Raw genomic sequence first — 26192 nt, 5'->3', positions numbered from 1 at the left:
ACTTCCTCATACATATTTTTACATATTTCTGATGTCGCTACAGTAGACCTCATTTAAGTAGAATTGCTGTGGCAGAAGACAGATGATTCCTTAAAATGAATATTGCATAAAATAAATAATTGGACACAACCCAAATTATGCCCATATGTGTTATACCAACTGCTCTCCTATTTCACCACCAAGAAATAGATTTTTCTAGATGAGCAATGTAGGACTTACCAGGAAGATCCCAGAGAGGCTTCCATAAATTTAGCATGAGAAAAAAAATCTTTAATGATACAGAACAATTCTTATACTGTCACCCCTGTCTTTTGGTTACTTAAAAAAATTACCTATATATGGTTCAGTGGTTCTGATGCAAAGAGCCCAATTAAGGATATGCTACAGGGTGTTCTGACACTGTGTTGATCCCATCACTTTGATGCCCAGATTTCTTTTTCCCTCATTGCTCTGGCCGCAAGACCCTCTTAGAGGTTCATGCATGCCAAGTTATTGATGTTTAGTGTATTAATGATATGGATGAATTTCTGTGAGAACAATACTTTTCCACAATACACCCTTATTAAGCCAACTTGGTCCCTTGGTCTGTATTCCACATTTCATGATTAAACAATTTATTTGCCCACCAAAATTCTGAAAAGATGTTCAGCAAGACCAGTTCTTACTGATTAAACTTTATGACAACATTTAATTCATTGATTACTTATTTGTCCCTATCAACTTTTTTTTTTCTTTTTAGGGCTGGATGTGTGGCGTATGAAAGTTCAAAGGCTAGGGGTCAAATAGGAGCTACAGCTGCCAGCCTACACCACAGCCATAGCAACTCGGGATCCAAGCCGTCTCTGTGACCTACACCACAGCTCATGGCAACACTGAATTCTTAACCCACTGAGCAGGGCCAAGGATCAAGCCCACATCCTCATGGATACAAGTTGGGTTCATTACTGCTGAACCACAATGGGAACTCCTGTCCCTATCAGCTTTTACCGATTGTAATTATTGCTATTAGATTTTCTTGCTAGCCCCCAACCCTTTTTTTTTGGTTTTGTCTTTTTAGGGCTGCACCTGCAGCATATGGAGATTCCCAGGCTTGGGGTCTAATTAGAGGTATAGCTGCCAGCCTACACCACAGCCACAGCAATGCGGGATCTGAGCCGAGTCTGCAACCTATACCACAGATCACAGCAATGCTGGATCCTTAACCCACTGAGCAAGGCCAGGGATCGAACCCACAACCTCATGGTTCCTAGTCGGAGTCATTAACCACTGAGCCACGACAGGAACTCCCCCCACCTCACCTCTTTTTAAAAAAATTAAACCAGGTTCAATTTTCTTATGTTGAATTTGGCCATTCTAAACTTTGTCAAGAAAATTTTATTCTTTCAACAATTTTTGTCTTATTTTACAAGTATCATTTCTACCGGTATTTTTTTGTTGGTGAATTACCTTTTTGGTAAAATGGTAAGTCTTCTTGTCAACCTTCTCATTTCTCCCTCTCTTAACTTTCAGTCTCTTTCCTCTTCCTACCACAACTACACCCACCTCCTTCCATTCTCTGCCCTTTGTCTTCTTTGGCGTCTTCTCTCTCCTTATCCCTCAGTTTATTGAAACACTTTAAGGAGTGTTTGAAATGCATCACCTGTCACCGTCCCATTGCCTGAACACGCATCTGACTGACAAGTCTCTTTATTTTTCTCTCTTCCACGCAGAGGAGACGGTGGAGTCTTATGAGCACTTGGCCCTCAGGGTGTTACACTCTTGGGAGGATATCCCGGAGGTTGGGTGTAGGCTGGTTCCTGAGCACATAGAAACTCGGCCGCTGTACCACAAGGATAAGCCGGGAATGGAGCAGGTAGAGACGGGGACAGTTGTGGTCCCGAGAGGAGTGCTCGTTCTCAAGAAATGGGAAGTTAATCTGGTGTGCTTTCCAGTAATGGTTCTCGGCCAGGGACAGCGTTGCCACCCCTGCCCTGGACAGTCAGCCATGCCTGAAATATTTGGGGTTATCTCGAGATGTGCTACCGGCATCTGATGAGCAGAGGCCAGAGCTGCTGCTACACACCCTACTCTGTGCTGGACAGCACCCCCCCCCCCAAATCACTCAGCCCCAAACGTCAGTAACATTGAGGTTGAGAAACTCTGCCTTGAAGTCAGGGTTGGATTTACTGCCTTTTCCTTTCGATGATTTAACATACTCTTGGGAAGAATCCTGACATTTGAGAAACTTTGAGAACTCATCTGATATGTCCAAGACCTTGTCCAAAGTCTATCAGTAACCAAACAGCCCACTAGTTTTCCCAGAGGAGCAGTGGCTGGAGGCTTACCTTGAAGAACTGGCAAGAACAACCTGTGTAGAAAAAAATCACCAGAGATCTGGGTTATGAGTGAAAGGAAGAGAAAACAAACTTTACAAAGAGACTTTTATGTCCTAGGTCCTATATAGAAATTATCTCACCTAATTAGGATGGCCATAGATTTATTTATCCAAAGTATGACCATGCTGAGAGGGAACTGCTAATAATTAAGCTGAGCCTCAGTGATCATATCTCAAATGAATACACTGTATAGGAACACTGGTGGAAGAATATCTATTCTAATAAACTCTCCCCTGAGTCAACACTAGAAAGAGATAACCCTAAAGAAACAAACTTGGGAGTTCCCATAGTGGCACAGTGGTTAACGAATCCGACTAGGAACCATAGGGTTGCCGGTTCGATCCCTGGCCTTGCTCAGTGGGTTGGGGATCCGGTGTTGCTGTGAGCTGTGGTGTGGTTCACAGATGTGGCTCGGATCCCGAGTTGCTGGGGCTCTGGTGTAGGCCGGCGGCTGCAGCTCCGATTGGACCCCTAGCCTGGGAACCTCCATATGCCGCGGGAGCAGCCCAAGAAATGGCAAAAAGACAAAAAAAGAAAGAAAGAAAGAAACTTGATTTTTATAAAAATTATTAAGCTGATACAAGGGACCTATGCCAGGACTTTCCTAGACAAACAGGAATGTGTGGGTCACCTTACCTTTATTTTTTAATACAGTCTCATGATGAAGTTCTTATGATCTTTGAAGATGAAGAAGTCAAGGCTCAGAGAGTTTACCTTGCTCAAAGTTACTCAGCTGGGCTGGGATTTAACTCAGGCAGTTTGAGTCCCTAGTTCTGTCCCAGCTCTGACTCCCTGTGTAATCTGGGCAGAAAACACAAGCTTGACTGCAGTGAGGCAGGAACCCCACACTGCTCTCCCAGCAGAGCTGGAATAGAAGCCTAGTGATAGCATGTGTGGGGCGTGTCTTGAAAGGATAAATTTTATCAGATGTAGAAGCTTATGATTATTTCCAGAGATTTACTACCAGGTGTTTGAAACCTTTTGGTTCCTGGTATCCTTCATTTTGCCTGTCAGATGTGGCTTCTTGGTTAAAAGTGAATGTTAATGTTTCTTTGGAGACCTAGGAATATAATCCTCCACTGAGCTGAGTTTTCTCTTCCCAAATGCTAACTCTTTGCTTACATTGTTCCTTCCCCTAAAAATCTTCTTGTTTCTTTCTTAACCAGAGCCCCTCCTTTACCCAAATCCTACAAATCGTTTCTAATGTTGGAAGCCCCACTTGCTTCATATAAAATCTCCCTGACGCTCCCAGCCCTTGCTGGCCACCTTCTGGCCTGGGCTGCCAGGATTTAGGGGGCATCGAGCAGAGCTGGACGTGGAATCCACTGGACCTTGTCCCCACCTGGGCTCTCAAATTCCTTGCAACAGAGTAAATTTTGCTGTATGGAGTCCAAAGCAGTGGAAGGAAAGCCCCATTCTGCCACTAATCAGCCACCGGACTTTAGATAATTTCTTTGACTTCTCTGACCCTTGGTATCTTTATGTGCAACACAGAAATATGATGGAGATAATGGAAATTAAGATACATTGGAAACAATGGAGCATGATGTTTCTGGCAGATGGTATTATCTTTTTAATCCTTAGGGGTTGATAGGAAAAGCAGGGTTTCTAGAGTCGGCAGACAAGAGTTGAATCCAGGCTTTGCTGTCTTCGCAGATAGGGGCGAGACATTTTCTTATCTGCCAAGTGAGACTAATAACACCTACTTAGTGGGGATTTTGGAAGGATTAATGAGATAATGCTTTTCAAGTGCACAGCACTGCATCTACCACACAAGTTTGCTTATTCTTCCCCTCCTCTTGATATATGCTCTAATTTTAATTAACTTATCGATTGATTAATACAATAATTAATTAATAATGTAATACTTAATGTAATAATTAATGTAATTTCTATCTTTGTCAACACCTATTCTAAACATGAATAATATCCATATATTATATTATATGTACCTAATATCCATTTCCAGTAAAGGAATCTGTTAAAACTGCAAATGATCAGTGTCTAGGTGGTAGCCAACCCTCCTAAAAAATAAAAAAAGCTAAAGAATGTCTTATTTTTGTTTCCCAGATGACATGCATCTTTATGAAAAGAAACAGAAGTAAACACTACATTAATTAAACTTTCAAATACACAAAATAAGAAGGCTTTAAACATGCCAGTAAGGCAAGAGAAATAATATAAGGGATTTTGATGAAAATATCAAACCACTAAAATGAGAAATAGTAAAACTAGGCATTGATGCTTATAAGTCTACACAGCCAGAGAGAATGCCACAATTTAAATAAATTACTGCCTCGGGGACTTTCCTGATGTTAGGATCTGTGTTTTTGACTGGCCAGTATCCATCCAGTGGCAGAATTCCCTGAATAGGATGGAGTCCTTTACACATTTCCAAAGTCAGACTCCCTCCCTAATATCCTTCTTCTCTTCTTAACAAGGGCCGCCTGCAGATGTGGGTAGACATGTTTCCCAAAGACATGCCTCAGCCTGGACCTCCTGTTGACATTTCACCAAGGAAACCCAAAGGGTAAGTAAGCCGCAGCCCCCTCTTCAAGGAAGGAGACCACGTGCAGATCATGACCCCTGATCTGGTGTTTGATACATTACACGGATCAACCGATGTCCAATAATCATGCCTCACTTGCCTCCTGGCCAATTGCAGCGGGGGCTGAGTGGCGGTGATTGAAATGCTGGCTCCTGTTTTCTGGCAGGAGCCACTGAGTTTCAACATTCGGGAAAATGTTGGTTAGTGGAAGGAGGATCTGCTCAGAGAAATTCATGTTCTTGGTGATTCCAGCTGGGATACTTGGTTTTGATGGAGAGAAGACCTTAAATATAGGTATTTTGGTAAATACCAACTATTACTGGTAAAATGAAGGAAGCTTATAGACTCAAAGCAGTACCAGAATCACACAGACACCAGTAGACTCAACTTTGACGGTCTTCGCTCTAAGTCTGCCTTCCTTATCCCAGGTATGAACTGAGAGTCATCATCTGGAACACGGAAGATGTCATTTTAGAGGATGAGAATATTTTCACGGGACAAAAATCAAGTGATATTTATGTTAAAGGGTAAGATCATCAACCAGCTCCAGCTCCTCCTTCCTTCCCATCCTCCCCTCTTTAAGCCCAACCAAACCTATGCTTGCGGAAGATACTCCACCCACATCCCACAGATGTCAGATAAGGTCACTTTCTTGGTCAAATATTTGCCTTATTTGGTCATTTTACTAAGAATAATTATCTCCTGGAAATTTTTTTTTTTTTTTTTTTTTGCTTTTTAGGGCCACACCCGCAGCATTGATCCCAGGCTAGGGGTCAAATTGGAGCTACAGCTGCCAGCCTATGCCACAGCCACAGTCATGCAGGATCCAAGCCGTGTCTGTGACCTACACCACAGCTCATGGCAACGCCAGATCCCAGACCCACTGAGTGAGGCCAGGGACCAAACCCATATCCTCACGGGTCCTAGTTGGGTTCGTTTCTGCTGAGCCATAATGGGAATTCCCTCATGAAATATTTTTGTGAGTCAATCTTATTGTATAGACATCTTTCCATTAAATGTCGGATGCCTAAACTTTTGGAATGACATTCAAAATACCTTTACACCAGAAGGAAGTAGAGATGCGATGCTATTGATGACAGATTAAGTGCTGAGAAGATGATAGGCCTAATACAAAGGCTAAAATGTATACCTTCCCATTTGCTAGTTTTACTGATAAAAAAAATACCAATGTAGAACTCAGGAAACTAAGTTTGGTGTCTCTCTCTTAGCTCTTGGCTATGACAGAAATGCTTTTGTAGTTTTCCTTTCAGCCCCTAGTCAGGGAGGGAGATGTCAGAAGCAAATGTGACTGCATCTCAGAAGCAGGAAACTCATCTCAGCCTCATCTTGGTATCTCTTTGCCTTCCCCCAGCAAGAAACCTGCTTGTTCATTAATATTCCCATTTCTAGTACACCACTGGGTCTTGTTCATTTTACCTCCCAAATAGCTGGGAGCACTCATTTCTTCATCTTTTCCTCTCTCATTTCTTGCTCGGGCCACTGAAATACCAACGCTCTCTGAATCCATCTCTCCTTATTTAGTCCTGCTTCCAATAAGCTGTTCTCTATGTTGAAACATGAATTATCGTTTCAAAACACAATCTGATTCCATCGGTCCTGTATGTAAAACCTTTTAGTGACATCCTGTTTTCTCTGGACAAAGATCCAAATCCATCACGTGTCCTAAAATATCACATATGACTAGTGGCTGCCTATCCAGATTCATCTCATGATCAATACGCCCCCTTGCCCTCTGCTCTCCAGTCACACTGACCTTCTTTCCCCTCTTAGAATGTGTCCTCACCTCTTCTTCCATAGGGCCTTTGCTTATCCCTCACTGGTGCCTTCTGCCACCCCACCCATTTCCCTCCATCCTCCTCCCTCCATGAAGGCGAGGACCAGCTCTGTTTGCTCCCCATCACTCCCCTGGCATCTAGCTCACTCCTTGTGTCCTCATAGATACCACACGTGTATTGGTTGATGGCGAACCATCTTTAGCTAAATCATGACACTCTAACCCCAAGTGGTATCACTCCTCTGGGAAGAGAAGGGTCCATACTCTCCCCTGCCCTGGGGTAGATCGGGATTGAGGGAGGGATGTTTGTTTTCAGAAAGCAAGTGGGAGATGTAGAGAGCAGATTCGAGACTGCTCGGGCAGCATGGGTGGGGAAGGTGTAGGATGGCCTGGGAGTTGGGGGTTAATAGATGCAAACTATTACATTTAGAATGGATAAAGTAACAAGGTCCTACTGTATAGCACAGGGAACTAAGTCTGATCTCTTGTGCTAGAACACGGTTGAAGATAATATGAGAAAAAGAATGTATGTATGTGTACATATGACTGGGCCACTTTGATGTTCAATGAAAATCAGCAAATCAATTATACTATAAAAAAAGAAAGCAGAAGTTCCCGTCGTGGCTCAGTGGTTAACAGATCTGACTAGGAACCATGAGGTTGTGGGTTCAATCCCTGGCCTTGCTCAGTGGGTTAAGGATCTGGCATTGCCGTGAGCTGTGGTGTAGGTTGCAGACATGGCTCAGATCCCGAATTGCTATGGCTGTGGTGTAGGCCGATGGCTACATCTCTGATTCAACCCCTAGACTGGGAACCTCCATATGCTGCGGGAGCAGCCCAAGAAATGGCAAAAAGACAAAATAAATAAATAAATAAATAAATAAATAAATAAATAATAAAAAAGAAAGCAAGTCGGAGTTCCCGTCATGGCACAGTAGAAACGAATCCAACTGGGAACCATGAGGTTGTAGGTTTGATCCCTGGGCTCTCTCAGTGAGTTAAGGATCTGGCATTGCCGTGGGCTGTGGTGTAGGTTGCAGACGCAGCTTGGATCTGGCGTTGCTGTGGCTCAGGCGTAGGCCGGCGGCTACAGCTCTGATTGGACCCCTAGCCTGGGAACCTCCATATGCCATGCGTGTGGCCCCCAAAAGACAAAAAGACAAAAAAATACAAGAAAGAAAGCAAGTGATTTGGCATTATCAATTAGTTTGAATTAAATTATCTATTATCTCAAGAATTTGCCGTGGATAAAGTACTAGGGGAAAATGTATCTATTGTAGCTTACTTTATACTGGGGATGGAGGAGAAAGGCCAGGTAGTACTAAAAGGAAATAACAGATCATTTGGAGTCCACAAATCACTGTGCATATATTATCTCGTATAATTCCTCAGAATTTCTATGAACTGGATATTGTCATGGCTCCCATGACAAAAGCGCAGAGAGGTTTGATAGCTTATCTATGTAAGGTGGCAATGTCAGGTTATGGAGTGGATGCAGAAATGGCACCCTTATAAAGAAGGCTCCCAGGGTGGAAGAAATTCAGATTACACTTGCATTTCACACTTCCTGAATATTCCCTGTATTGCATGGGGCTTTAGATCTACCCATGAACAACTGAAAACAATTCCCAGCCTGACTTAGAATGAGAGTCTTGTTTGGGTTTCCCATCCTTTGATCCCTACAGATTCAGGAGAAGCTTCCCTCCGAGTTGAATTATATCATAATTTTAAAACCTTGGATCTGCAACCACAATGAAACAAGTTAAATCAGTCTGGATGATACGATGCCTGACTCATGGGCGCTGAATGTCTAATTCTCTTTCTGTCTTTCTTCAGGTGGCTAAAGGGTTTGGAGGACGACAAGCAGGAGACCGACGTGCATTACAACTCCCTGACCGGAGAGGGAAACTTCAACTGGCGCTTTCTATTTCCGTTTCAGTATCTCCCAGCAGAGAAGCAAATGGTCATTACCAAGAGGGAAAACATCTTTTCCTTAGAGAAGATGGAGTGTAAGACACCAGCCGTGTTGGTGCTCCAGGTTTGGGATTTTGAAAGGCTGTCCTCAGATGATTTTCTGGGTAAGCTGGCGGCTTCATCATGCTCATATTAATGTGCAGGGTTCTGCCCCAGCTTTTGGAGAGCTTGATCTAAGTCTACAGGGATAATGATTTCAATGTTATTGAATAAGTTTGATAGGAGTTCCCGTCGTGGCTCAGTGGTTAACGAATCCAACTAGGAACCATGAGGTTGTGGGTTCGATCCCTGGCCTCGCTCAGTGGGTTAAGGATCCAGGATTGTTGGGAGCTGTGGTGTAGGTCACAGATGTGGCTCCGATCCCAAGTTGCTGTGGCTCTGGTATAGGCCGGTGGCTACAGCTCTGATTAGACCCCTAGCCTGGGAACCTCCATATGCTGCGGGTGCGGCCCTAAAAAGACAAAAAAAAAAAAAAGAAGTTTGATAGTAAAATATTGAAACATTCCAAATAGCCATTAATAGGGGATTGACTCACTAAGTTGTGGTGCAGCCCTCTGGTGGAAGACACATATTCAGACAGACTTAAAATGATTTTTGCTCCAGCACTAGAAAGCTGTTAAAAAAAAATTTTTTTTTTTTTTTTTTTTTGGCTTTTTAAGGCTATACCCATGGCATATGGGAGGTTCCAGGGCTAGGGATCGAATTGGAGCTACAACTGCCGGCCTATGCCACAGCCACAGCCACAGCAACTCGGGATCTGAGCCACATCTGCAACCTATACCACAGCTCACGGCAACGCTGGATCCCCGACCCACTGAGCGAGGCCAGGGGTTGAACCCACAACCTGATGGTGACTAGCCGAATTCCCACCACGGTGGAAACTCTTTTTATTGGAAGCTGTTAAATTTTGAACTGACTACTGGTCTGCCCTGTATCTCAGTTTTCCTTAGTAAAATGAGGAGAAGAGTATGACATACCTTGGAGGGCATTAGGAGCTGTAAATGTGATAATGTAATTGGAAAACTAAGGACAGTGCTTCATACATAGTAAGCCCTCAAAGTTATAACCCTGCAGCCATTAAAATATTAGAATATTTAGGAGTTCCCTGTGGTGCAGCAAGTTAAGGATCTGGTGTTGTCACTGCATCAGCTCCGGTTGTTGCTATGGTGCAGGTTCAGTCTCTGGCCCAGGAACTTCCACATGCCACAGGCATGGCCAAAAAGAAAATTTTTTAAAATATTAGAATACTGAATGAGTTGGATAGTTGTGCAGGGTGCAATAAGTGAAAGTAAGAATAAAGAAAAAAATCTTGGAGTTTCCACTGTGGTGCAGTGGGTTAAGGATCCCACTGCAGTGGCTTGCGTCACTGTGGAGGTGTGAGTTCGACCCCTGGCACAGTGGGTTAAAGGATCCCATGTGGCTGTAGCTGTGGCATAGTTTGCAGATGTGGCTTGGATTCAATCCCTGGCCCAGGAACTTCCATATGCCCCAAGTGCAGCCATAAAATTAAAAACAAAAATCTCCTTGAGGTAAAAAATATGTTTATCTGTATTGGAAAAAAAGTCAGAGACAGCCAGAGAGAGACTGGCATAAGGATATGAACTAGTAAATAGAGCAGAGGTCCACCTGGGGGGTAGGATTACGGCAAAGTCTTCTGTTATTTTTTTGCTCATGTGCATGCTCTAAATATTCATGGTTAGCAATACTTTTTTAACAGGGAAAGGTTATTAAAGAGAGAGATATAACTCTCATGGCATTATCTTACTCTGCTTAATATTCACTCGTTGAAAATACACTGTTAGGAGTTCCCGTTGTGATGCAGTGGAAACGAATCTGACTAGTATCCATGAGGATGCAGGTTCAATCCCTGGCCTCGCTCAGTGGGTTAAGAATCCGGCATTGCAGTGAGCTGTGGTGTAGCTCGAAGATGCGGCTCAGATCCCATGTTGCTGTGGCTGTGGTGTAGGCCGGCAGCTGTAGCTCCATTCCGACCCCTAGCCTGGGAACTTCCATATGCAACTGGAGCCGGTGCAGCCCTAAAAAGTTTAAAAATTTTTAAAAATGAGAGAAAGAAAGAAAATACATTGCTGAAAACTAGTGAACCCAACGAAAAAGAAGCAGACTCGCAGATACAGAGAACAAAGGAGTGGTTACTGGTGGGGAGAGGGAATTGGGGAAGGGCCATCTAGGGGTGGGGGGGGTGAAATACAATACTGGGTGTAAGACAGGCTCAAGCAGGTCTTATACCACATGGGGAATACAGCTAGTAGTTTGTAATAACTGTAAATAGAAAGTAATCTTTAAAAACTGTATAAAATTTTTTAAAAATTTTAAGAAAAAATACATTGTTGAGAGTCCGCTAAGGTACTGGAGGGCAGCTACCGAGACAGTAAGATTTAGACCCAGCCTGGAGAAGTTCAATGGACTCAGAGAGGGAGGCGTGGTAGGGAGGAGGTCCTTACAGGCTGATCTGGGCTGAGGCAGGGAAGAGCTCAAGGGATAGGCATGTAATCCAGACCCACAGTCAGGGAGCAGAGAAGAGGCCCAGCAGATGACACCAGAAACTGAGGCTTGAAAGGGACACATGGGATTGGAACAACATTGTACATTAACTATATTTTAATTAAAAAAGATGTATGAAAGAAAGAAGAAAAGCAAAAAAAGAAAGTGACATACAGTGGCTTCGCCCTTGTCCTTTATCTACTGCCACATTATTCATGCTTGAAAGGCACCAAACACATCTTGGTCCTGTGTGTGCCCCCAAATCCCTAACACATGCTGTTGATCCCACGGGGTCCCGATTGAATGACTGGTGAGTGGATGGATGGATTAATGGGGGTGGGGCAGGGAGTGACTGAGGATGGTGACAATTTTTCAAGCCCTGCTAGAACAGTTAAGGGCCTCTCTTCACAGGCTCCCTGGAAATGAACCTCAACAGTTTTCCCCGGGCGGCTAAGTCTGCCAAAGCCTGCGATCTCACCAAGTTTGAAAATGCAAGCGAGGAGAACAAGATTTCCATATTCCAGCAAAAGCGTGTGCGGGGCTGGTGGCCTTTCTCTAAAAGCAAAGAACTCACGGTATGTGACAGCTATAGGGGATGGGGCAGGGGTGGGGCAGGAAGAGGACCTCATGTTCTTTATTTTTTTTAATGTGGTTTATTTATTTTTATTTTTTATTAAAGTATAGTTGATTGACAGTGTTGTGTCAATTTCAGCTGTACAGCAAAGTGACCCAGTCATACACTCATGTTCTTGAAGTGAGTCATCTTGTAAATCTCAAGTCGAGTGCCTTGAAATGACATAGAGCCCTTTAGGGCAACGGTTCTGAGAAGCGAGAATTTTGAAAAATTTATCAATGCATTAAGCCTTCCATATTTCAGCATATTTGATTTAATAGCTGTCGATGGCGGGATGGGTTTCTATCCTCTTGGCTTGAATGTCTGCCCCTGGCAGTAATTTTTTTCAACATTTCTTGAAATTACACACAAGGTCCTTACTAATGTGCAATTTTAATGCCACTGCTTCATCCCTTCACCCTCAGATGAGACTCAATTTAAAAAGTGATCTGTCCTTGAACCACTCCCTCGAGAGGATGCTCGAGCTGAGATGAGAGCCATTTACCCCTCTCCCTGCCTTGCCAGCTTGGTCCCTCCCATATGGCACATGCTGCAGGAATTCAGACCTTTCACAAAGAGTGGGAAGAAAGTTTCTCCTGCCCTTTCTTTCAGCCCCTCATTGCTCCTTTGTAAGGGAGAGTGGTGGACTCTAGTGATCAGTGAGGCTGAGAAAAAGGACGGGGACTGCAGAGGTGGCCTCTTTTCTCTGCTGTCCTCCTTTGAGGCAGGTGCGTTCTTTCTGCTGCTCCTAGTGCCCAGTGGCAAAGGCGAACCCAGGTCAGGACCATAGCAGGTCTTGATAGAGACCCATTTCTCTGGCTGGCTGGCTAGGGGCTCAGTGGGTGCAGGACAGGGATTCCCTTCGAACCTAACTGGGTAAATGGCAGCTGCTGGCTTGCCTCCATGGTGTCTAGTTTTCGTGTGTTTTCTAGGAGGTTTTCTCTTCCCACCACTCTCAATTCAACCCCCTCTCGGTGAGATTAGATCAAGAGAATGAGGTGCCAGGCAAGCCCACTCTCCTTACTCCTCCCAAGTTCATAATTAGGGCTTACTACACTCAGTCTATATACTCCGTTCCAGACTTCATCTTAACCATTGAGCCTCCCTTAATAGATTTCAACCAGTGAAGTGATTGATGAATGGATGAGTTCAGGTATGAAGTAAGCATGGTCTCTACTCTCAACCAGCTCAGAGTCCAGGGAGAGGCATGATGCATCAACAGTCCAGTCCCCATGAAACAAAATGTAAATGACATGGGGAAGGATGAGAGGAGGGGAAGATTAGTTCTCTCTGAGGATGCTGAGGGGCCAAGCAGGGCAGAGCATGAATTTTTCAAGAACAAAGGATGATAAAGGCATTTTCTAGATGAAGCAAAGGATGCATGGCTACTCCCAGTAGAGGAACTATGATGAGCGTGATGAGCCTGGAGTGGCTAACTGCCCACTGGTCAGAGGTGTCAGAATGTAATAGGAGTCAGGAAATGAGAGTTGCCAAGTCCTGAATTCGAATTCTTATTCTTTGATATAATTCCTTCTCCTACCCAATAAATGGCAGTGATTATGTATAGATGACATAATAGCAGGTATCTATTACATTTTTATAGCCCTTCAGCGTTTGCAAAATATATTCAGACCCCTCCTGTTATTTCATTCGATCCTAATAGACTCTTTTCCATGTCATTTATTTATTTCTTCATTGCCTTCAACAAATATTTATTGAGCATCTATTAAATAATAAGCCCTGAGACAAAATATGAGACATACAGACATAGTCTCTGCCAGCATGGGGCTTAGAGTCCAGTGTCAAAGAGAGACACACAGGGAAGATAGAAGGACACACATAAGTGCACAGTCACACCGAGAAACCAAATTCTTAAAACAAGGGCTGGGAAGTGCTACAGCAAAGCTGATCCAAGGCAGATATTTCCATCCATATGGTAGCTGGAAGCCTTTCTGCAGCTTTGCAGTTGAGACCTAAAGAAGGAAAAGTCAAGAGCCATCTGTAGAAAAATGGGAAGGAGGGCATTGGTCACCAAGTAAAGACCGCAGGCAAAGGTCCTGGGGTGAGAATGAGTTCAGGGTGTAGGAGAAACTAAAATACATACACACACACACACACACACACACACACACACACACACACACCCCTCCCACAACTGGATGATGTTGGGGAAGTGGAGGGGAAACGAGAGCTATGTCCTAATAGGAGAGGAGACAGGAAGATTTGAATGATGGGGGGTCAGAGGATGCAGAGAAGTTGCTTTGAGACACAGTGGTGAGGCGACGAAGCAGTATTTTGGTTGTGACTGTCTGTTTTCTCCGAGCACATTAAGGATTTCGCAGGGGCTAAGACCGAGGAATGGAGAAGCAGACGGCCTGGGTCTGAGTCCTGTTCTCTCCTGACTAGTTGTGTGACATGACACAAGTTACGCTGGGCCTCAGCTTCCACATCTACAAAATGGGGATTGATACTATGTACATATCTCATGGGGTTTTTAGCAAATAAATGAATTAATGTACAGTAAGTGTTCAGAACTCTGGAAATAAAACAAGACTACCCAGGAGAGGACAAGTGGAGGCTATTTATTTAGAGCTCACTATAGCGAAGGAGTCAGCCCCTATCACTTGTGTTTGCCTGTGTCTGGGAACAGGGAAGCTTTAGAGTGAAAAGAAGGGAAGGCTTCAGGTTTGTTCTGACTGGCGGTTGTTGGCCTGAGAAAGCTGGGGGCAGAGTAGCAAGGAGGGGGGCAGCCTATGTGACCGGTCAAGGGACAGTATTGGAAAGGGGATAAAAACTAGAGAATTGGCCCCAAAGGGCACCTTTGAGCTAGACACCCACGGAAACTGAGAGAGGGGGTGTCATCCCCCTCGATCATTATATTTCCTTTTTCTTTTTAAAAAATGAAAGTATAATTGATTTATAATCGTGTGCCAATTTCCACTGTAAAATTTTTTTCATTAAAAAGTTTTAATTAAAGTATAGTTGATTTACAATGTTGTGCCAATTTCTGCTATAAATTTTTTTTAATTAAAAAAATGTTTTTGGCTACAGCGAGAAGTGAGATCTCGGTTCCCAGGCCAGAGATTGAACCTGGGCTGCAGTGGTGAAAGTGCTGAGTCCTAAGCACTAGACCACCAGGGAACTCAATGTTTATATTTCAAAGAGATGACTCCCAGGTTCTTGAGAAAGGCTTTCCTAGGTACTAAAGACAAAAGGCCTACCTAGTATTCAAAAGAATTTACATATTGTTCAAAGAGAAAAGAAAGGGCTTACAATGACAAGTTCTCTAAAATAAATGCTCCAAGGAAAAGGGGAAGGACATCGCTAAGCTTATTTTCTACAGGGAGAAATAAGCCTCTTATTTTTAATGCGTTTTTGTCCTTACACATCCTAAAGGGAAAACAAGAATTGACTTCATCCTCACTCGCTCTGGCAGCTCTTGGTTGAAGCCTGGCCCTGAAAGTCTTGCTGGTTTGGCCTGCAGTAGCGGTTTAATCCAGCTGCCCCACATCCTCTTTTGCCCCAAGTAACCAGTAACCACACTGAGGAAGCTAAAACATTGATAGCCTGGTAGAAAGTTGAATGAGCCCAGAATACTCTGCCTCGGGGTTGGCACGTCCCCTCTCCAAGTATAAGTCTTGTTGACCTAAAACAAATAGGCATCCAGTTATCATTCTGGCAAAAAAGTGAGTTTATTTGGGTTCAACAAAGAATTGCAACTTGAGGTCTGCCATCCCAGCTAGCCACACGCAAATCCCCAGCAAAAATAGAGAGGAGAAGCTTTTATAGAGGGGAAAGGAAGTTGGAAGCACGATAGTAAACTGACTTTTCCCTGGCTGGGGGGTGACTGTCTCTCATTGGCTGAGCTCTTGCCAGGTAGGAAGAGAAGGTCTTTCTTCCTCCTCTTGGGCTCCGCTGCAGTGTAGGGCATGAGCGCTCCCCCTTCCGGCCTCTCGACTCTATTTTAATTGAGGTTTCTGTTTATTAATCTTGGCACTTTTTATGCCTGTAAAATGCATAGTTTGGACTGGGTGCCTTCCAGGTGTGTTTCCAGAAAACACATGCTCTGATTCCAGCTCTGCGTGAACTGCCCTCCTGTTCCTTGGAGCCAGCACTCAGAACATCGTTGCCCTCTTATTCCAATTACTAGCAGCCAAGGGGGCTTTGTTTATAGATACCACCACCTGCCAGGCTTATTTTTTAAAGCTGCCTATCCGTACACCCAAGCAGTGTCATTTAGGGCATTTGGATCCCACAGCTCCTGGCGTGGAATATGGATAGTGAGTGAAAAACAGCTCCAAGTGGATTTGCATACGAATGGGTACCCTTTGGAGAAGGAAAGGGAATATGAACTGAACATGTTCATGAAACATATTGCACGATGCCTTTAATGTGCATCATCCTGCTAAAAGCAACCTTCAAAGAAATCACTCCTTTAGGAGACAAAGAGCAGAAAGTTTCTTTTACAGGTTAGTCTTGCAAAGTCTACAACTAGGTAGCCCAGGTGAGTCCCAAGAGCATAAAAACTACAATTTAAAAGGAGGTCTTGGGAGTTCCTGTCACGGCTCAGTGGTTAACGAATCCGACTAGGAACCATGAGGTTGTGGGTTCGATCCCTGGTCTTGCTCAGTGGGTTAAGGATCCAGCGTTGCCATGGGTCTGGCGTAGGCTGGGCGGCCACGCTCCAATTGGACCCCTAGCCTGGGAACCTCCATATGCCGAGGGAGCAGCCCAAGAAATGGCAAAAAAGACAAAAAAAATAAATAAATACATAAAAGGAGGTTTCGTCGTTCCCATCGCGGCTCAGCAGAAACGAATCTGACTAGTATCCATGAGGATGCAGGTTCAATCCCTGGCCTTGCTCAGTGGGTTGAGGATCTGGCGTTGCCGTGAGCTGTGGTGTAGGTGGCAGACGAGGCTTGGATCCCGCATGGCTGTGGCTGCAGCATAGGCAGTTGGCTACAGCTCCTATTTCACCCCTAGCTTTAGAACCTCCATATGCTGCAGGTGCGGCCTTAAACAAACAAACAAATAAAGGAGATGTCTTTGCCTCCAGTTTAGTGTGAAAAACAATTGTACACATTTAACTATGGCTACTCGCTCCTATGCCAACAGCTAGAGGTACAACAATCAGTAGGACACGTTCCTGCCATCTGGAAGTTCACAGCTTAGCTGAGAAGGCTGGTAGACAGACAAATCATCTGAATAGTACATGGCAAGTTCAGGTTCTCCAGGAGCAGAGGGAGAGGTATTTCCACGTGAAGGTCATTTCTAAGACAAATTACATAATATGCACTTATAGGAAATTTGAAAGACACAAAAAATGTAGGAAGGAGGAAAGAGTGCCCCTATGCACGTTGCCCAAAGAAAACTATTGTTAATGTTTTGGTAAATACCAATATGTATAGATTTTGGTTAATTTTACATAGTAATGATCATTTATGTTAAAAATAGGGTATTGTTTGTTTTGCTTTACTCTTTGTTGTAATGAGCATTCCCCTTACTTTTTATTGTGAATATTATAATGAACCCTTTGTATTCTCAGAATAGAAACATGTTTTTCTTCCACATATACTCATTAAAAAAATTTAAGCATGCAGAAAATTTGAAAGAATATGACAGTGATCAGCCATATACCCACCACCTAGATTCAACATTTTTTTTTTTAGGGCTTCACTTGCTGCATATGGAAGTTCCCAGACTAAGGGTTGAATTGGAGCTGCAGCTGCTGGCCTAGGCCACAGCCACAGCAAGGCTGGATCTGAGCTGCAGCTGTGACCTAAGCTGCAGCTTGTGGCAATGCCAGATTCTTAGCCGCTGAGCAAAGCCAGGGATCGAAGCCACATCCTCATGGCTACTAGTCAGGTACTTAACCCACTGAGCCACAATAGTTCCTAACATTTGTTGATATTTTGCTACATTTATTTTGTCTATATATGTAGATATGTAAATACAGTACACACACACACACAGTGGCTGAACCATTTAAGAGTGAGTTGTAGACATTCTGACACTTTACCCCTCAACACTTCAATATGCCTCTCCTGAGAATATGGACATCCTCCTACAAAATCATGATTCCACCATCACATATAAGTTAATAATGATTGCCTAATTTAATTTGATATCTGTATCATATTCATCTACCCATGTATAAAAAGGATACTCTATTGTCCTCAAAATATATTTTATAGCTACTTTTTTTGTTGCTGTTACCAAGATTCAGTTGTAGTCGATGTGTTGCTTTTACTCACTATATATTTTTGGTCTATTTTATTTTTGAATAGTTCCCTCACCATTTTCATCTATTTATCTATTTCTATCACCTATCTGTCTATCTAACTATATCATTCTTTTTCATTTATTTAGCATTCATGTGTTAAGAAGAGCTTTCTCTCATCAAATGGAAATATAGTTGCCACCTATTCCCTAAGAGTATATATAGGATAAATACTTAATTTTCTACATTAAATACCAAGTTTTTAAATCAAGTATTAGTGTAAAAGTTACCTCTAATGGAGGGAAATGAGAATTTTTTTCCCCTTGCTTTATTTTCCTTTGTACCGTCATGGCTTCATGAATTTAGAAATATTTTTTCTAATCCTGTTCACTGAAAGGGCCTAGAGGTACAATCACTCAGTAGCAAAAAAAAGACCCCAGTACCTGGACTATGGTTTCTAAATACCAGTTCCTACTAAAATAAACCAGGCATCTTTGGAGAAATGGCAGATTCCAGTTCTGGGGCAAGATGAGTCTAGGACCTCTCATGGTGACAAATACCTCAGTTTGAGCATCCCAAAGAATAATGACTATGCATTGTGCATTAAAGCTTTTTCTGAATTATGAATTATTTCCTTAATTTAGCTACACAGAAATGGAATTCTCAGGTCCAGAGTGTGATTATATATGGTGATGCACACACACTCAAACATACATGTGTATGTGGGCATGTACACGTGTGTATGTGTATGTGTGTGTATTCTTCTTCCTACCAGATTTTACCAGCTCACAGTCCCACCATTACTGTATGGAATGTCTCATCTCATACGAGTGAGACCTGTGGGGTTTTTGCTTTTTAGGGCCACACCCGCGGCATAGGGAAGTTCCCAGGCTAGGGGTCCAATCGGAGCTACAGCTGCTGGCCTACACCACAGCCACAGCCACACGGGATCTGAGCCGTCACATCTGCGACCTACACCACAGCTCACAGCAATGCCAGATCCCTGACCCACTAGTCAAGGCCAAGGATCGATGCCGCATCCTCATGGATACAGGTCGATTCAGTTCTGCTGTGCCACAACAGGAACTCAGAGACCTGTTTTGTTTTTTTGTTTTGTTTTGTTTTTTTTGGTTTTTTTTTTCCCACTGTACAGCAAGGGGGTCAGGTTATCCTTACATGTATACATTACAATTACATTTTTCCCCCACCCTTTCTTCTGTTGCAACATGAGTATCTAGACAAAGTTCTCAATGCTATTCAGCTGGATCTCCTTGTAAATCTATTCTAAGTTGTGTCTGATAGCTTGGGCTTATCAGACCTGGGTTTTAATAAGCAATACTTACTGCTGAAGAAGGCAGGTCCAACCTGATCCCAGTCACTTCTCAGCCTCCCCCAGCACCCACCCTCCAGGCTCAGTGAAGTTCGAACCCATAAGCAATGGACGTGATACAACAAATTCAGTCTTTTCAAGACCTTTCTTTATCAGTTTCTGCCATCCGTAGATGTCATTAGGCTACAGAGAGTCTCTCTAGTTGTCCCTTTTTTCTAGCTCTAAATTAAAATTATATTCGGAGGAGATGATTAGCTTAAGACCTCTACTTGGTGCTTGGTTGAATACTGATAATTGAAATGGCCATGGAACCCTCAGCGTGGAGAGATATGGAATGAGAAGCCGCATTTATCAGACCATGTCAGTAAACACCTTCCTCCTGCTGCCTCTGTGACACCAGATAAGTGCTTTGTGACCACTCAGGCAGGGCAGTGAATTGAGGACAAGGCTCTTCACGATATTAACTTACAGTTCCTGTGCCCAGGGCAGAATAAATTTCATATTCTCTGCCCCCTTTTTTTCTTTGCATTTTTTCTGTGTTGGGAATACAGGTTCTTGGGACTTTGCTGAGAGTTTTCTGAATGGGCAGAATAAATTTTTCATTAAGTTCTGTCTTTGTCCATTAAATAGTGCTATAGATGACAACTACAAATTTCTAAATGTTCCCCGTTCACCAAGCAGTGGGTTGAGCACTGTATAGGTGTTACATCATTTATTTTTCAAAGCAGCCTTAAGGGGTACATGCTATTAACATCCCTGGAATGGTAAGACTCAAAGAGGGCAGGTAACTCACCCAATTCACACAGCTAGTAAGTGCTAGAACCTGATTTCGATGCAAATGTGTCTACATCCAATCCTACCCACTCAATTCTTATGCTGCACTATGCTACGCTATAAGATTCCTTAAGCTACCCAAGGCCGGCTATTAGATGGAAGTCAAAAATAGGTTCCTTTTATTTTATTTTAATTTTATTTTTTTGTCTTTTTGCTATTTCTTGGGCCGCTCCCGCGGCATATGGAGGTCCCCAGGCTAGGGGTCAAATCGGAGCTGTAGCCACTAGCCTACGCCAGAGCCAGAGCAACGCGGGATCCAAGCCGCGTCTGCAACCTACACCACAGCTCACGGCAATGCCGGATCGTTAACCCACTGAGCAAGGGCAGGGACTGAACCTGCAACCTCATGGTTCCTAGTCGGATTCGTTAACCACTGCGCCATGACGGGAACTCCTCCTTTTTTAAAAAAACCAATTTTCTTAAAATATATTTACATAGAAAAAAGAGTAATACGCATTATAGAAAAGTGTGCCGATCATGAATTCTCATGAACCCAACACTCCCATCAGCACGTAGATGAAGCAGAACTTCTCCACGGACCCAGACCTCTTGTGTCCCTGTCCTGACCACCATTCTGATATCTGGCCTCATCAATTGATCATGTCTGTTTCCTTCTTGAGGGAAAGGAAATGACATATCACATATTCTTTTGTATCTGGCGTCTTCTTTTTTTTTTTTTTTTCCTTTTTTATGGTTGCACCTGGGGCATATGGAAGTTCCCAGGCTAGGGGTCGAATCAGAGCTACAGTTTCCAGCCTACACCACGGCCATGGCAACACTGCATCTGAACCGCATCTGCAACCTATGCTGCAGCTTGCGGGAATGCAACCCACTGAGTGAGGCCAGGGCTCAAACACACACATCCTCACAGACACTATGTTGGGCCCTTAACCCCCTGAGCCACCCTCTGGTATCTGGCTTTTCTCATGAAACATTATGTTTCTGGATAGCAAGTGTGTTTTTCAATATTTTATATAGAGCACGAAAAATATATTCTAATGCCAGAGCCATGGCAATGATTATGGGGGTCCCTCCTGAACATTTCAGAAAAGGCACATCAATTCATTGTTCAATAAATAGGCTGCTGCTTTTTTTTCCACAGGAAGGGGCCACTTGGACACAAAGAATAGCAGAGGATGGCATTTGGTAACAGAAGACCAGGGTACAGATCCTGGTTTTGAAACACAAGTTAGCAAACATCATCAGGCCTTTGCTTCCTGAACTGTAAAATGGGAATTAGAATGTCATCTATTTAGCTGGGTTGTCAGATGATTTAAATGGAAGAAGGTATTCACACATCACCATGCAAGTTATACGGCACTGTGGCTGAGCTTATCATCAAACAGTGGAGAAAAAAGGCACCTAGGATCCTTTCACGCTTGTCCTAACTTGTTCTCTGCTGATTTTTGTCCTCTCTTCCAACCATTCTGGAGCCCATTAGTTGGTTAGTGACTCTTATGCTAACTCTCTGTCAGGTATAGAGGAGCTGAATGAGGCTCCTAACAGATAAATACACTGCTTAGTGGAACCCAGATCATCTCTGAAAAACCTCTGGAAATAAGTAGATTGGAAGCCCCTCTGCCACGAGCTATGGGCTGGCTTCTTGGGTTTCTTCCAGCCATCAAGTCTTGAAGGGTCACCTTGGGCTCTAACTCTGCCTTTTCTTGAAACCTAGAAGTTAGAGTCAAGTTTCGTTAAAGAGCCTCTGGCCATTTGATAGATGAGGAAACTACGGTTCAAGAAGACACATGCGTTTAGGTGGCAATGATGAACACAATCATAGAATCATCTCCTGTTAGAGCTGAGAAGATCCTCAGAAAATTTCCATCCAATTACCTGGCAATTGGGAGGCAGCCTGCTATGATGGAAAGAGCATGAGCTTAGGAGTCAAACAGACCTTGGTTCAAATGACAGTTGTTTGGCTTATTGCCTTATGACCTTGGGAAAATTATTTGACTTCCTTGGCTTAATTTCTGAGGCGATCTACTTTGCTTGTCATTGATAGTTATAGATATAGATAGATGATAGAATAGAATAGATAGATAGATAGATAGATAGACAGACAGACAGACAGACAGACAGACAGACATGAAAAGAACGAACCTGGGACAAAACAGGCATTCAATAAAGCATTGTAATTACAGTTAGAGTTCTATCACTATTACTCTGCTGTTATAGATGTGTCAAGGAGTGACAAGAATGGATAGAAGCTTTATATTCTTTTTTTCCCCTGGTTTTCAAGTATTCCTGACTTGCTTTATGTGCAAGTCATTGCTGATGGAGCCAAGATGTCTCAATAGGCATGAGAAAGTACATAGATACGTATTTTTAAGGAAGATTTCTGGATCATAGGACTTGAATGCTTCTGACATGGGTCATTCATGGTACTAAAGAGTGGTTGAGACCACCTAGATCGGAAAGCATGACTTCACTTGTGAGAAAAGCCCACTGCCCTTCCTTACTAATTCAGACAGCCATGGCACTACCTCTCTTCTGCTCCAGACTCACCCCACATACCCTCCTTCTCTCCAGTTTCTCCCACAATTACATCTCCATGGCTTCCAGCAACCACACCAGCTTGTCAGGAAGCCCTGGCTTTTTCAGGGAGAATAGGTAAGTTAACACAAGACTATCGGTTCATCAGAACCTTAGATCTTTTTTTTTTTTTCTCTTTTTTTTTTTTTTTTTTTTTGTCTTTTTGCCTTTTTCTAGGGCTGCTCCCATGGCATATGGAGGTTCCCAGGCAAGGGGTCAAATTGGAGCTGTAGCCACCGGCCTACGCCAGAGCCACAGCAACACCAGATCCGAGCCGCGTCTGCAACCTACACCACAACTCACAGCAACGCCAGATCCTCAACCCACTGAGCAAGGCCAGGGATCGAACCCTCAATCTCATGGTTCCTAGTCGGATTCGTTAACCAATGAGCCACAACGGGAACTCCAATCAGAACCTTAGATCTTTTTACAGGGGTAAGAAATCAGCCACACCTCAGAAGTCAGACAGTGCCCCATCCACATGGAATTCAGAAAGATGAGATTTAACAACAATCATAGGTGCTAAAATACTTTGATGGTGCCCTAGTCTCCTACCACTTTTGGGTCCCTCCTATGACCTTGAATCTGGATTCACAAAACCAGAGGAGTGTTTGCACATCAGAAACAGACTCATAGACTTTGCAAAACTTAAGGTGACCAAAGGGGGCAGGGGGTGGTGGTGGGGGATTGGGGGTTTGGTACCGTAGAATATGGAGTAGAGGGTCAACAGGAACCTGCTGAATAGCACAGGGAACTCTATCCAATATTCTGTGATAATGTATGTGGGAAAAGAAGCTGAAAGAGAATGGATGTGTGTATACGTATAACTGAATCACTTTGTTGTACAGCAGAAATGATCCCAAGATTGCAAATCAACTCTACTTCGACAAAACTTTAAAAATGAAAAACAAAAACAAAAACAAAAACAAAATATTTCCGGGGGAGGGGGGCAGACAAAGGAGGCAGGAGAGAGGGTCTCCTCCACCAAGAACAGGAGCTCCTCCAGAAGATCAAAGATCCTATTTTTCTTTCTTTTTTTTTTTTTTTTTTTTGCCTTTTCTAGGGCTGCTCCCTCGGCATATGAAGGTTCCCAGGCTAGGGGTTTAATTGGAGCTGTAGCCACCGGCCTACACCAGAGCCACAGCAACGTGGGATCCAAGCCGCGTCTGCGACCTGCACTACAGCTCATGGCAACGCCGGATTGTTAACCCACTGAGCAAGGCCAGGGATCAAACCCACAACCTCGTGGTTCCCAGTCAGATTCGTTAACCACTGCGCCATGACGGGAACTCCAAGGATCCTATTTTTTTAAATCATTAAGTCCCCAGGGCATAGAACAGTGCCTGGCATTCAGGGGGTCCCCCAATGTAGTGCGTGAACAAGAAAGAATGACTTCACTTTTCCAGAGGTTCTGTCTCATCCTTTGATAACCTAAGACTTACATCTTTGCCGTTAACTTTGGCACAGTGCCCTGAAGAAGCATATGACTCACCGTTTTCAAACAAGAGGGGCTGCTTCTGATTGAGGGAAGAAAAAGAGAGAGTGCTAGAATAAAAGAATTCTAAAACACTTAGAGGGGATCCAAAAAAAAAAAAAAAATCCCCAAACAAGGAAGGATGAGAGAAAAGCCATTTGGCAAATGCAGGTCCATACCCCAAACATCTCCTCTTGAGAGTCATTGACAGAAGGAAGACAGCAAGACAGTAGCAGATTCCAAAGGGTTCTGCCACGCTAGTAACAAATCCTCTTTAAATTACTGCTTTCTGGGAGTTCCCGTCGTGGCGCAGTGGTTAACGAATCCACTGGGATTCGCTAGGAACCATGAGGTTGCGGGTTCGGTCCCTGACCTTGCTCAGTGGGTTAACGATCAGGCGTTGCCATGAGCTGTGGTGTAGGTCACAGACATGGCTCGGATCCCACGTTGCTGTGGCTCTGACGTAGGCCGGTGACTACAGCTCTGATTTGACCCCTAGCCTGGGAACCTCCATATGCTGCAGGAGCGGCCCTAGAAAAGGCAAAAAGACCCCCCCCAAAAAAATTACTATTTTCTGTAATGACTGCTGCAGTTATTAAATGGTTACAAATGGGACAGTCCACATGAGTGAGAATATGTTTGTCTATGTGCCTGGAGACCCACTCTCCTCACAAAACTCAAGAGCACCATCATGTCAGGGCTCCTCTTGTCTATCGTAAAAATGGCTTATCCCAGGACCAAAGAGATATTTCCTCCAAATAAAGCAGCAGGAGAGTCAGAATCCCTCCTGGCACTCTCCCATGTGATAACACTTCTTCTAAAGGGAAGCAGTTCTTTGTGACAAAGCTGACAGTTTTGTCTTTGTGCAGGGCAAGGTTGAAGCTGAGTTCCACCTTGTTACAGCAGAAGAAGCTGAGAAAAATCCTGTTGGAAAAGCCCGAAAGGAGCCAGAGCCCCTGGCCAAGCCCAAGTGAGTGCAATGAGGGGGGAGATCAGAAATGGAAAAGGGGGGGGGAAGGAAAGGGGAGTTCCCGTTGTGGTTCAGCAGGTTAAGAACCTGACATAGTGTCCCTGAGGATGTGGGTTCGATCTCTGGCCTTGTTCAGTGGGTTAAGGATCCTGCCTTGCTACAAGCCGAGGCGTAGGTGGCAGATGCAGCTTGGACCTGGCATTGCCAGGGCTGTGGTGTAAAAGCCAGCAGTTGGATCTCCAATTCGACCCATAGCCGGGGAACTTCCATATGCCTCGAGTACAGCCCTAAAAAGGGGCAGGAAGAGATGAGCATCAGAAATGGGAAACCCTCTGCAGTCTCCATCTCAAAGAATGAAGGCATCTCTCCAGAGGAGTCCTCTGGGAGAAGCGAGAAGTGAGGAGGCAGACAATAAGACAATAGGTATCATCCAAACCAGGTAGCCTTTTGCACCTATAGTTGACAAATACTCCAAAAATATTAGAGTGTTTGACAAATGGCCATGGCACTTTTCCATAATACTACCACATAAGCATTCCCAGGATAATTTCATACATTTTTGCTACTAATTTTTTCATGGCCATATGAATTTCATATGAATATTTTTCTAATCTTTCTCTAACCATGCAAGCAAAATTATCTCCATGTTTCATTTATCCCTTGCTGAAAATTTTTGCTTTGTTGCCATAGTTGTCATAATTGGGATTTTTTAAATGTCTCCGGAATAGTCCAGAGACTTCCTACCCATAATTGAGTTGGTTACCACCCCATAATTGGAAATTTAATTTACTCCTATTTTTTTTCTATTATTATAATGTGGTGAAAATGTTTCCCCTTTATAAATTATTACTTTACGTTTCCAGAAGTAGAATAACTAGCAGCAAGGGTTATCCTATCCTATTTAAACCATGGTTATATATCAATTAAAAAGTAAGCATATACAGATCTTGAAGTATGTATACAAAATACTCTTTCAAAATATATTTGTCCTATTCCTTCCCAGACACCAGGTGTTTCATGAT

At 43.5% G+C, this 26192-nt stretch overlaps 1 protein-coding gene across 1 annotated transcript in view; it reads left to right on the top strand.

Moving 5' to 3' along the window:
• Positions 1-26192, top strand: part of FER1L6 (fer-1 like family member 6) — a 174876-nt gene that overhangs the window by 146423 nt on the left and 2261 nt on the right. Inside the window, 6 exon segments of the mRNA XM_021088953.1 lie at positions 1710-1852; positions 4817-4905; positions 5352-5450; positions 8555-8796; positions 11606-11769; positions 25070-25170. Coding sequence (XP_020944612.1) covers positions 1710-1852; positions 4817-4905; positions 5352-5450; positions 8555-8796; positions 11606-11769; positions 25070-25170 — 838 coding nt within the window.

Source organism: Sus scrofa, chromosome 4 (genome assembly GCF_000003025.6).
Source record: "Sus scrofa isolate TJ Tabasco breed Duroc chromosome 4, Sscrofa11.1, whole genome shotgun sequence".
Classification (NCBI taxonomy): Eukaryota; Metazoa; Chordata; class Mammalia; order Artiodactyla; family Suidae; genus Sus; species Sus scrofa.
The sequence above is the reverse complement of the archived record's forward strand: the minus strand, read 5'-3'. Positions and strand labels throughout refer to the sequence as shown.